General features: G+C 40.0%; 1 protein-coding gene across 1 annotated transcript in view; it reads right to left on the bottom strand.

Annotated features, from left to right (window-relative positions):
• Ptk2 (protein tyrosine kinase 2) overlaps window positions 1–13110 on the bottom strand; it is a 226562-nt gene that overhangs the window by 63952 nt on the left and 149500 nt on the right. Inside the window, exons 15-18 of the mRNA XM_059247674.1 lie at window positions 11821–11877; window positions 10394–10414; window positions 9276–9373; window positions 928–1012 (exon numbers count right to left, since the gene is read on the bottom strand). Coding sequence (XP_059103657.1) covers window positions 928–1012; window positions 9276–9373; window positions 10394–10414; window positions 11821–11877 — 261 coding nt within the window. The remainder of the gene's footprint in view (window positions 1–927; window positions 1013–9275; window positions 9374–10393; window positions 10415–11820; window positions 11878–13110) is intronic.

The following is a 13110-nucleotide window of genomic DNA, read 5'->3' as shown; positions in this document are numbered from 1 at the left end:
AATTACTCTTTGGTGACTGATTAGATAGCTAGGTGGCATGAAATGTAAAGAGGAAGAGATCCATCGAATGTTTGTGTACTGACCATCACTGGAGTTCTGCCCTATGCTGATTGCCTTCCCCAGGCTAAGCCCCACAATGGTCCCTGTGCAGAGTGATGAGTATATGGCCCTTGTCCCCAGAGAGCTTAAAGTCTAGAGGGAGAGACAGATAATAAGCACATATGATCACTGTATGTATTTAATTATGAACTCTGAAGAGGAGCAGAATGCGGTCCTGTGGGTGACAGTAGTGGGCAGGAGGCAGGAACTTGAACAGAGAAACCCTATGAGGAGAGAATGAATATCAGTGTGCTTGATGTGTATAAGCTAGACAAGATCCTAATCTCCACCACTGTCTTTTCAGGAGAGAGGGTCCATAACGCACAGCTCATCTGAGACAGTTTCACAACCAGAATGTTCACACCTAGGCCAGAGGGCTGGGGGTGGTAGGGAGAATCACTTTTAGATAAAGTCACCCAGGAAGCTGTCACAGGAAGCCTCTCCTAGTACTTCTGTCTGACTCTGTAGGGCAGGAAGTTAGTCATGATCCTGACTCATCTGTAGCTTATGGGCTCCATCAGGACAGAACTGTGTTGTCTTGGTTACCACTGTACTCATGGGGCCTGGCAGGATCTGGGTTAGAGACATTTATGCACAAGCACCAACTCCAGCACAACGATGCTGAATGCTACAGGAAGCAAACAATAAAGAGAATGTACCATCTTCCTCTACATGCAAACATGTCTGTCTGCATATGGAAATCTGTCAGATTTGAACATTAATTTACAAGGTGAGTAATAATGTCCTGTGAAAGTATCTTTCTTGCAAAGACAGCTGAATTCAGGCAAAAAGTCAAAAGGAGTTCCACAAAAGTTTCAATGAACTTACAGGCTTCTTGAAGGAACTTCTCTCTCACGCTGTCCGAAGTACAGTTTTTACATGTTTTGATTGCAACAGCCAAAGCTGGATTCTCCTGTGTCAGGGAAATTATAGAATCACACATACATGCAAAAAGTTCTCTGTATTAGTATACATCACACACACACACACACACACACACACACACACACAGAGTTAGTTTTCTAACTGTGGATTTGTGGTCAGACAGAACGGGAACTATAAAATCAGAGTTAAAAATATTCTGTATGAAATTCCAGAGTAAAATGGACATGTATGTGAAATGCCACAGGCAATCTCTTAGGCATGTACCAAACGCTAAGTATGTGTGCACTATGGTAGTAATGTTCTAGGTTCTCGAAGCACATCAGTGAAAAACAGATGCAAGGGGCCCTGCTTTGGGTCAGCTGGCATTCCAGTGTGAAACACCAACGATAAAGTCAGTCATTTCACAATGTGTTAGAACAGCATTTTAGAAGACAGGAATAGATTAGTCAAGACAAGGGGGACAAAGTAGTGGCAGCTGTACAAGGAACACTTCACTGAACAGATGAGAGGAAGACAAAGATCCTGAGATGAGGGAGCTAGTCATGGTGAAATGGGGAAGTGACATGTTATTGAAGGAATGATGAACATGCAGCTCAAAGGAACTGGGGGTGGGGGTGGTACACCAAGGCTACAGCAGCAGAGTGTGTAAGGACAGAAACACAGAGACAGGAACCTAGGATGGAGTGGGGCGGGATTGGGGAGGGTAGTCTCAAATTAGCAGCACTCTTGTAGCAGCCTCTCCAATGCTGAGATTGTAAGCATGAGCCACCATGCCTAACTAAACCTGTGGCTCTGATCATTTGGGTTTAGAAGGGGCACTCTGGCTCCATCTGCTGCTGAGAGATGATACAGAAGGTGAGGTCAGGCATGGAGAACAGCATAGGTGGTTACTGGTGCAAAGCAGGTGACTAGCTATGGTGGCCTGTGCAGTGGGCAGCAGCGGAGATGGGAGGAGGACTCAGCATCTGGATTTTTTTTCTCAAGGCTGGGCAAAGGTGCCCCTTGATGTGCTAGGAGAGAGTGAATTCAGGTGTTGACCAGAGAAACTAATAACGTGGAAAGAGAAATCAGAAGTTGATGGTCTCTAAAAGTGATAAGCTGGGACGCTGTTGAGACACCAGAGGCTTCAGGACAGTTCAATTCTTGGGACTATGCATCACTAGAAGAGACTACAGGTCAGGACTGTGCTTTATACCTCCACAGCAATGGGAAAGTCAGAGAAAGAAGGGAAAATGGTAAAGGAAACTATGAAGGTATGACCCACAGAACAGGAGAAAACCAAGAAAATGTGTAGTTCTAAAAGTCAAAGTTTGTCTTCAACAGGTTCAAAGGAAAGAGCTTAACAGATAAAAGGAACACAAGGGAAGAAACGGTCTGTAATTTTAAGAGAATCAAGGACACAGTATGGATGACAATGGGCAGACATTGTATTTGCCAAAATTATTTGTTCACCTTACTGTAATATGCCTCACCCCTGTCACTAAGCAAAGCAGAAAAGAGAGGAGGAAAGTGGAGCAGAAGGAGCTTTACAAATGCCAAGTCATCTCAGTCCCATTGTCTCTACTGCTTAACTCCTGTCATCATCCTATGAAATGTGGATTAATAATCCAGGCAAAGGCACACCTCAGGACAAAGACCACGGTATAATGCGTCTGTGAATCCTTCTTTGAATTCTTCTACAACCCCTTGCTTCCTAAAAGCAGCTAGATGTGAAGAGAATTGTGCTATCTGGTCTCCTCTGGGGCTGTGTGGTCTGTGTTTGGTTTCTTCAGCCAGCTCTGAGCACTTCTGTGATCTCTGTAGGTTTCCCATTGGGCTATGCTATCTTCTTCTTGAGAATGGACTAGTGAGACCCAGGACCTGTATGCTGAACATAAGTCAACAGCTGTCAGAGGGCATAGTAGGTGCCAAGCCATGCTGGTAGAAGGGCAGCTGCTTAAAAAGTCAATTGGGGCAATTCACAGTCACCAAAAGCATCAGTTACAAGCAGCAAGGACTGTACTCAGAGAGCTGAGGAAAAAAGATGGCTTCATGCCTTTTCAGTGTTGGGACATGCTGGAGGACAGGTTAAAGCCACGAGCCACGTGGCAATACACAGATTAATAGAAATGGGTTAATTTAAGTTGTAAGAGCTAGTTAGTAATAAGCCTGAGCTATCAACGAAGCATTTATAGTTAATATAAGCCTCAATGTGTTTATTTGGGAACTGCTGGCAGGATAGAAACTTCCTCCTACAAATGGTGTTCCAATGTGGGGTTGGAATTTCCACATAAGACCTGACAAAGCTTAAAAAAGGATTCTAAACACACAAAAATGGAGTCAAACTCATCTTCTTGGTAACTGATTTTTCTTGTGTAGACACTGTTAGCGGCAAGCAGAGGCGCAGCTCCTTTAAGAGACTGCTTCCTGACTTAGTGCTAGTGGCAAAAACTGCTCAGCTCTTTTAACAGGTCTTGCTACCAAACACTTAAATGGGATTTATGAGCAGCAGGTAGCAGTGTGGACCCCCAAACTCTCCAGAATTGGGGTGATAAACATGGTTCTCGAGCTGGTACTTCTGCCATGAAGTTTATCTTTTAGAGAGCCAAATGGGGCGGAGCCAGCCATCAAAACAGACTTTGGTTCTAGCCACACCACTTCACAGCTTAAAGACTCATGTGGTCAGAAAAAGATTACAGATACACAATAAAGATAGAGTCAGATGGAAAAAAAACTCTAAACAGGTTACTGTGTGTTTAAAAATATACACAGGCTTGGGAGAGAAAAGAGCAGGTATGAACAGTCACAGAAAAAAATACAGTTTAAAAATAGTAAAGTCCGGGGCTGGAGAGATGGCTCAGTGGTTAAGAGCACTGATTGCTCTTCCAGAGGTCCTGAGTTCAATTCCCAGCAACCACATGGTGGCTCACAACCATCTACAATTAGATCTGGTGCCCTCTTCTGGCCTGCAAGGACATATGCAGGCAGAACACTGTATACATAATAAATAAATAAATCTAAAAAAAAAAAAAATAGTAAAGTCCTTAAAAAAAGATATAGGGTAATAAAAAAATATAATAAGCCATGTAAAGATGGGAAATACACAGAGTCTGGATCCTATGTTATTGTGCTGTCTTTGAAATTTTTGACTGCTAATAAACAAACGATAACTGCAAAGACACACTAGATTATGAAAAGTGCTGGATTAAACCAATCTATATATTTAAAAAATGTCTTAACTTCAAAATGGAAGTCAAAGGATATGTTGCTTTGGGAGAGAGGTTATGCTTTTATTTCCGCTGGAAACGAGAAGCTGTAGATTCACTGTTGGTTAAAGAAAATCAGGTATGATCAGGGAAGACCCCCTGAAATCCTGCCTAGAGACATTAAAAAAAAATATTAAACCTAGAAGAACTACAAGACGCGAAACATATATTTTACCTGCTCAAATATAAAACAAAAAATCATCTGTAACTGACTTGTGCATACCACATTTCCATACTTGTAATGTATGTTACCTTTAAAGGTTTATGTATTTTCAGAACAAGGAGACTAAACACCAATAAAAATGGATGGCCCAGGTGATCCAGCCTCTCAAAATGCTTCTGTTGCAGTTTCCTCAGAGTTCTGCAGCCAGAACAGCTTCAAGGATGCTGCCTGAGTTAGTCCAGCCTTACAAACTATTCCAGCCAAGACTTAGTCATTATTTTGAATTTTCTCTAGTTCCTCCAAAGATGCCAATGCCCCCAAACAACAGGAAGTAGTCTAGAAAACGACACTCACATTCCCAAAAGATGGGTTTTGGACGTTTATTATCATTTAAGGGGGGTTGGTTACAAGTTGTTATTGGTAATGGTCAGTAAAAAAGCTAAACAAGGGAGGTTAGATTCAAACAATTTTTTTTCTCAAAAGAAAAGGGGGAGGTATAGAAATGTTAGGCTAAAAGGGTAGATTATTGAATCTACTTCAATCCAAAAAACAACTATTAATCTTAAATATTTTACATTGGTATGGATTTTAGTTTATTGATACAAATTTAAAGTGAATTTTGTTATGCTGTATGTATATTTCTACTCTTAAGTATTGTGTTTACACAGCTCATTTAAAAATATAACATATAATTAAGAAATACAAATTAATAGTCATCTATAATAGTCAAGCTTATAGTCATGTTAGGTATGTTTTCAAGGTCATCCACAGATATATTTAAATAGATAGATGGTCTTCAAACACTTCAAAGACCTACAGAATATGGCATTTAATATGTTTAATAACCTAAGTCTTTTCATGACAGTGAGACTGCTCCTGGCAGCACCAATCTACTTTAGAGAAGATGATGGGCAGAGAAAAAATTCTGTATAGAGTTTGCTTTCTTTATGGCAAAAGCTACCATATGGGCAAAGAAACTGTCCTTGCCTCAATTGCTGACAGTTATTGTCCAAATTGGACCAGCAGGACACAAGAAAGGTGACTGCCAAACTTTGTCAAGACAAGGTAGGACAGTCCTGCAAAAATCCCTGCTTCACAGTAAAGTCTGTCAGATATGCTAGATCTGTAGTCCAAAGTTGGATGCCCCAACATTACAAAGGAACTTTGGGTGACTGTCTAGGCAGCCCAATGTTCCTGCCATTAGGCAACATTTCATTCTTTTGGGGTCTTTGATGGAGTTAGAGACTAAATAGTTACATATAGTTTTTCTTTAGTTATGATAGAAAGCAAATTAGATATAAAACTTTAGACTCACCAAGATAGAAAATAGAGTATTTTCTCTAATTTTGCCAAATACAAAAGACTGAATATTGTAACTATAATTCTTACATGATAACTGTTTTTACTGTATACAATCTTACTATGTTAAAGTTAAAACCTTCCTTTTTAATTACACAAAAAGGGGAAAATGCTATGGAATAACGCCTTTGTACATTGTGAAGATTTGTCACTGTGCTTGGTTTAAGAAAGCTGATTGGCCAACAGCTGAACAGGATAAAGTTAGGCAGGAAAGCCAAACTGAGAATGATGGGAAGAAGGGCAGAGTCAGAGGTGTCTGTCGCCAGGGTCACAGAGGGAGCAAGACATGCTGGAGGACAGGTAAAGCCACGGGCCAAGTGGCAATATATAAATTAATAGAAATTGGTTAATTTAAGTTGTAAGAGCTAGTTAGTAATAAGTCTGAGCTATCAGCCCAGCATTTATAATTAATAATAAGACTCTTCTGTGGTTATTTGGGAAGTGGCTGCCCAGATAGGAAAACTCTACCTACAGGGACACTAGGATTCAGCCCTCAGTTAACTATTCTCAAGCACTTAACTAATTTACTGTGTGCCTTAGGACTTTATGATACTGACATGCTGACCTTCAACTGGCACCTTCTGTCTTTTCCTGTGAGCCTAGACTCACAGAGCGGAGCCACTCACTTCCTGAGTCTACTTGAAGGCACAAAGTTATTTTTAAGGTGGCATGATCTAAATAGAACTTTGGACAGCACACGATGAGGGTGAATTTTATGTGCCCTTTCGAATAGGGCATGAGGGAGTGAGACATGAGCCAGTATTTTTCGGTTGAGAGAGAGAGAGAGAGAGAGAGAGAGAGAGAGAGAGAGAGAGAGAGAAGGTGGAGGAGGAGGAGGAGGAGGCGGCGGCAGCAGCAGCAATGTTTCATTATGTTATGTGACTAGGCCGACTTAATCTCACAATCCTGCCTTGCTTCCTTAGGGCTGGGATGGCAGGTGTGTGCCTCCATACCTGGTTCACCAATGAGTTAACATTCAGGTTGTGAGTTGCCCTTTCCAATGTGTGGGCCTCAGACTGAAGACGCCCACAAAGCAGTGGGAACTGAGATATTTATTGTTTTCTGGACTTAGACCCACTAGTCTCTACTTTCTCCACTTTTGGACTTTGGACCACACCATCAGTTTTTCTGCATTTGCTAACCTGAGGTCTTGGGACTTGACAGCTTCCATCATTACAGAAGCTAAATCCTAAACTTGTATCTCTCTACACAGACCCTATGCTGTGTCTCTAGAGAAGACTGTCAAAGCTGTGTGTTCCACAGTCTTTTTCATCTCTGAGATGAAACCATAGTCATAGCTGTTTAAGGAAGACATCTTGATGAAGCTTTTGAACTTTTGTTTCCCTTACCATTATATCCAACAGTTTAGGAGCAGGTCCTGCTATGCCAATACACAGCACACATCCCACTAAAGTTGTTCACTAGAGCATCCCAGGTAGCCACTGCCACCTTGCTACAACACTTTTTGCCACAACTCTGAATAAAGTAGGAAGACATTTTTTAAATGCAAGATGGGATCTCACAATGTCCAATTCTCTTTCCTGCAGGCTTCAGGTCCAGCTTTCCACTTGGATCTCTGGTGCCCAGTCCCATCTGCTACACTCAAGCTCTCTTTCCTGTTGCAACATACATCAGAAAGAGATTCAAAAGAAGGTGGTTCTTGCTATTGTTCTAAGCACAGCAATTCACATTGCAATTACAGTAAATGCTAGACTGAGGACATAGGATTGTCATATCCAAGACAGACTGATTTGTGAAAAGAAATTATGGCTGGGGATGTAGCTCAGGAGTATAGCATTTCCCTAACATGCACAAGTCACTAGGTCCAAACTCTGACAGCACAGAAAGGAAAAAAAAAGGGGAATTGGGGGATGACAGGGAGGGAGTTCACCAACTCTGTGTGAGACTGATGAATAACAAGTCTGGAAATGTACTTATCAGAAGCTGTAAAAGGAAAAGGCAGACGACCCGATTTAGTAACAGAAATCCATGAGCCTCATTTCCTATCATCTCAGTCAGGCAAAGCCATGTCTAAACTTAGGTCTTCTACCCAATTAAGACCCAGGCTCCCTTTTGCGTATTTTACCCTCAAAAGGCAGTTAAGACAATGAAAAAAATATACATACATACATACATACATATACATATTCATATTTTATATGAAACTGAAGAAAGAAAAAAGGAAAATTGTATAATATAATGTCGGGACATAGTCCAAGAACAGAGTTATGTGAGAATTCTGCATGCTTGTGAGAAAACTCCAAGAAAACAAGACAAATCTTGTGATCTCTGTTTCTTCAAATCATAGAATTGTTCTTGGAATGTGTTTTCGTGTTCCTCCCAGGTGTAGTGGATAGAGTTTACTTCGCTGTTGTTATTCATGTGCCTCTATGGAAAAACATGTTTTTGCCACATGTGGCTTATCCTTGTGACTGAACACCTTACTTGTGTGATTATTCTTAACTCTCAGAGGAAAGGCATCAGAAGTGGAACCTCCAACGACATGATGTAACAAGCAAGGAGCACTCCCTTCTATCTGGGTAAGGAGTACTGAAAAGGGCAGCTATGGAGAAGCATCTCTCAAGTTCCCACACCAAGGGGTGTCACAACAGCCAATTTCCTGTGCTGTCATGATATTATCACAGCCATCTCTGTGTATCTATCAATATTCATTTTTAAAGGTTTCTTTGCCAGGCAGTAGTGGCACACAGTTTTAATCCAAGCACATGGGAGGCAGAGGCAGGCTGATCTCTGTGAGTTCAAGGACAGTCTGGACTACAAACTAAGTTCCAGGACAACCAGGACTGTTACATAGCAAAACTCCATCTCAAAAAAAAAAAAACAAAAACAAAACAAAAAAAAAAAAAAAGTTTCCTTAGCTACTATATGAGGAAGCTCCACATATCAATGTTCAATAGCAGCACTTAATAACCAAGCAGTATAAACAACCTCGATGTTCAGTAAGTGGAGAATAGATAAATGGAACATGGAGTGATGGCGCACTGGCTAATAGCACTTGCTACTTTCCCAGAGGACCCAGCTTCGATTTCCAGCTCCCACATGGCAGCTCACAACTGCCTGAAATTCCAGTTATAGGGGATTCAACACCCTCTTTTGACTTCCTTAGACACCAGTAAAGTACATGGTGCACACACATGCAGGCAAAGCATTCATACACATAAAATAAATAATTTTTAAAAAGTTTAAGTAAAAGGTGGTATATCTATACAAAGGAATATTATAAGGCAACAAAGAGGAAGAAGACAGCATACTGTATGATTCCATTTATATGAAACGGTTCCCTCAACAGGGAAACTGAGAGGCAACCGAGAAGCAGAAAGGAAACAAGAGGCTGCCACAAGGCTGCCAGAGGCTAGGGAGGGATGTGTAGCATGAACTGTATCTGCTGATGGGAATTAAGTTGTTTAGGTGAACAAAGAGTTCTAAAACTAACTGTGGTAAACACTAGCTTTATACACGTAAACAAAAATCAGTCTTGATTTCTGATAGTCATAAGGACTTACTGGGCTCAGGTACACGCCTTGATGTACATCTCCAAACTGACCTTCTCCAATACAGCGTCCAAGTTCTATTCTTTCCCTCTGAATCTCATAATCCCTGGCTGCAAAACAGGATCCACACATAGATAAACTGGCACAGAATTCCAAATGTGGGTACAGCAGGATACATACATTTATCTAATTATTATTCATGAATACTTTTTCATTTGCAAAATATCAACATTAAAAAAAAAGTTTGAAAGAGTAGAACTCTCTTAAACATTATCTTGAAGACTATCAGCAATCAGTTATGGTATTAGCATAACTACTAAACAATGAGTTTGGCTGAAGGTAGGGTTTTTTTAGCCCTTAACGGGCTTAGGAATCTATGATTTATTTGGTATCATATAATTTTCTAAATAATTGCTCTAAATACTGCATTATATGCTTAATTAATAATTGCTATTGGTTTAGGTATTAATATATGAAGGCTATAAAAATTATTTAAAGCAATTATTTTTAAATAACTGAAACTTTAAGTATTCAAGTAATATTAAACTGTTACGAGTAAACTACATCTTTAAAGTTTAAGAGTTTTCCACTTCATTATGATCCTATCTCTAGATTATTTATGGAGCTAAAAGAGTTTAAAGAGGCAGTTTCTAGAAACTAATTTCAAAATTAGATGACTTTGAATTGAATATACCAGCACAAATGTTTGAGAGTATGTGTTCCAAAATCATGAGTTATACTGAGTTATTTAGTAGGCTGGTGAGGCACATGGAAATAAAATCTGCTAGGAACACAGAAAAACCAAACTCAGTTGGATTAGTTACTCAGTCTTGGGCTGCTTTAAGCATGAGAATCACCCCATGCCACCCTGCATGTGTTCCAACTGTGGCATCACCAACACAACAGCCAACAGACTCCTGGGTCAGACAACTAAATCCGACAGATCACCCAAGTTTTAGACAGCTGTTTTCCTTCCTCTTTAAAATCGATTTAGCTAATAATTCCACCGATTTAACAGTATGAGTAAACCAATGACAAGTTTGAAAACATATTAACTGAAACGGAAACACCCGCATCACTCCATGGTGGCAATTGCAAGCAAATGCAGTTATGTCAAAGGATCCTGTTACCTTCATCTATTCCATAGCTTTCTGTATTGCAATTAAGAGAGGAAAAAAAAGTGGAAGACCTTAGAAATTGCTAATAGCAATTAGGTTAACAACAACAAACTTGGAGAGTACATTTCAATAGTATTTACTTAATTATTTTAAGCACGATGAATAAAAAAGGAACAAAACACATATAACAACTCAAAGGCATTTAAATCTGTAAATCATAAATTCTGGATAAGAGATGTTTGCATTTCCTAATCTATTGTAAGTAACAAAAACACAAATGTAGATTCTCTGAAGAAATGACTAAAGGCTAGTCAAAATGGCAAACCCAAGTTGAACTGATTTTCCAAGTTGCTATTGGCAACCCAAATCTATGTACCGCATCTCAGCTCCTGCCCAGATGTTAAAGGGACTCTTGAAAGGCAGGTAGACATGCGCAGGGAAGAACAAGCCTCAGAGGCCTGCCTGTTTTCTCTTTATTTTGGTAATGTCTCCTGATTGCATACAGAAAATCCCAAGGAGAACACTTTAAAAATATTCCACAAGAGTATAGAATCTACTTCTTCTGAAATACATGAAATCAGGTCATTTGGACTTCAAGTTAATTTTTAAGGCCTAGATGTGGAATTTAATTAATTAATCATTGATTTGTACACTAAAGTGAAAATTCAAGGACTTATCCAATTCAAGACATAGGGAAAATATACTCTCAGGCAGGGTCTGGGGTATGCAGATTTGCCTCCACCAATAAGGTGCACAGTCACTGGGAAAAAGAGTATGTTGGTATTTCCAAGCTGGAATAGGTCATCAAGGGTTCTGTGCTGTGCTGTCCTGCTGTCTGCAAGCTCCTCCCAGTGTGCTGCTTGGATGAGGGCTAGTATCCACTAGTGAATGGCAATAAGGAAAATTGGAAGGAGAAAAGCAAGCCACTCAATGCGTACAAACACACTTTTGAACTTAGAATAATACACCACTCAATGTCAGCATAATAATACTCATTTTCCATAAAGGCAAAATAATCAATGAAGGCTATATTATCATAGAACCAGAAAATGGGATCACAAAAATTCTACAATTAATTGAATGAAATTATTTCTGGTATCTACATTTAGGCTTCTGACTTTAAAAAAAATAATTTATATATTTTTATTCTATGTGCATTGGTGTTTTGCCTGCATTTATGTCTATGTGAGGATGCCAGATCCCCTGGAACTAGAGTTACAGACAGTTGTAAGCTGCCATGTGGGTGTTGGGAATTGAACCCAGGTCCTCTGGAAAAGCAGAAAGTGCTATAATCACTGAGCCATCTCTCCAGCCCCCAGGCTTCTGACTTTAACCTAGGCATACAGACTTCTACCTAAAAGTTGAAAGAACATTTCTGTTAGGTGCTCAGATGAAAGATGTGCTCTAAAGCTTCTCATTGTGAGAAGCAGCCTACTCACTCGAGGGCATGGTGTATGTATCTTCCTCATCGATGATCTCGGCATAGTCATCTGTCTCTGGAAGAAAACAGAGAGGTTGGGCGAATTCAAATGCTTGACCACTTGGCCTTCAACATAATTTCAAACAGCAGGATTCTGTGCCCCAAACCCACACTGTGCAAATGTTCTCCTCAGAATACTAGGATTCAGATTTTGCTCACATGTAATTATGAAAAGAAAAGGGTCATTGTAGCCAAATATGTCATCATATACACTTGTTTATATCATCACACACACTTGTTTATCAGAAGGCAAACAGGCTAATAGTTCTTATGAAAACCGGGAAGATGTGAATTAAGCACTACAGAATTCAAAGGAGATGTCTGTTTAGCCTAGAGCTCTCCCTCGACTGCACCAAATGCACATCTGAACCACGCTGTGGCCTGATGGGAGTTCACAAGTGAGACAGGTGTCTTCAAAGTCCAGTTTGCTCCATTTATCCTACAAGACAACTATGAGCTTCTCCTCAGAGAACATACAGTGATCCAATTTCTGAGGAGACTATACTGGGCTGATTTATCGCATTTATTCTGGGTTAAAAAACACACATTCTAGCAATTTATCTTTTGGTGCCTTTTTACCCAGGCAAAAGATCTGATAAAAAGAATAAGAATAAACAAACAGCATACTAAACTAAGTTAATTTTTAGATAAGGTGGATAAGCTCATACTTTCACTAATTCCTTTTGATAAACGCAGCAACTTAACCCACTATGATAATACTGGGTTAAAAGTTAAAAGAACACTCACGTGGAGAAAACTGCCACTGCTGAGCAACACCAGTGCTGTGAAGGCAGTTGAGTGGATCTGCCAAGCTGCTGATAAAGCTCTCAGAGAGCTGGCTTGACACCTACCCCGAACCCCAGGGGCTACAAGTGCACTACTCTTGTGCCCCATTGAGATCAAAAGTAGTCAAGGGAACTCCAGAAAGCACATTCTTTCCAGTGGTGAGGACATTAGCCACTGCATGCACTACAACAGGATAATCACTGCCACCAAACCTCTAAAGCAGTGGTTCTCAAGGGGTTGCATATCAGATATTTATATTACAATTCATAACAGTAACAAAATTACATTATGAAGTAGCAACGAAATAATTTTATGGTTGGAGTCACCAAAACATGAGGAACTGTATTAAAGGGTTGCAGCATTTGGAAGACTGAGAACCACTGCTCTAAAGGGAAGAATGCAGTTTTTTAAATTCAGTTTAGTATAGTAAGCACCAAAAGGGATTAAAAATTAAAAAAAAAGA

Source organism: Peromyscus eremicus, chromosome 20 (assembly GCF_949786415.1).
Source record: "Peromyscus eremicus chromosome 20, PerEre_H2_v1, whole genome shotgun sequence".
Taxonomy (NCBI): domain Eukaryota; kingdom Metazoa; phylum Chordata; class Mammalia; order Rodentia; family Cricetidae; genus Peromyscus; species Peromyscus eremicus.
Note: the sequence above shows the minus strand (reverse complement) of the source record. Positions and strands in the feature narration are given on the sequence as shown.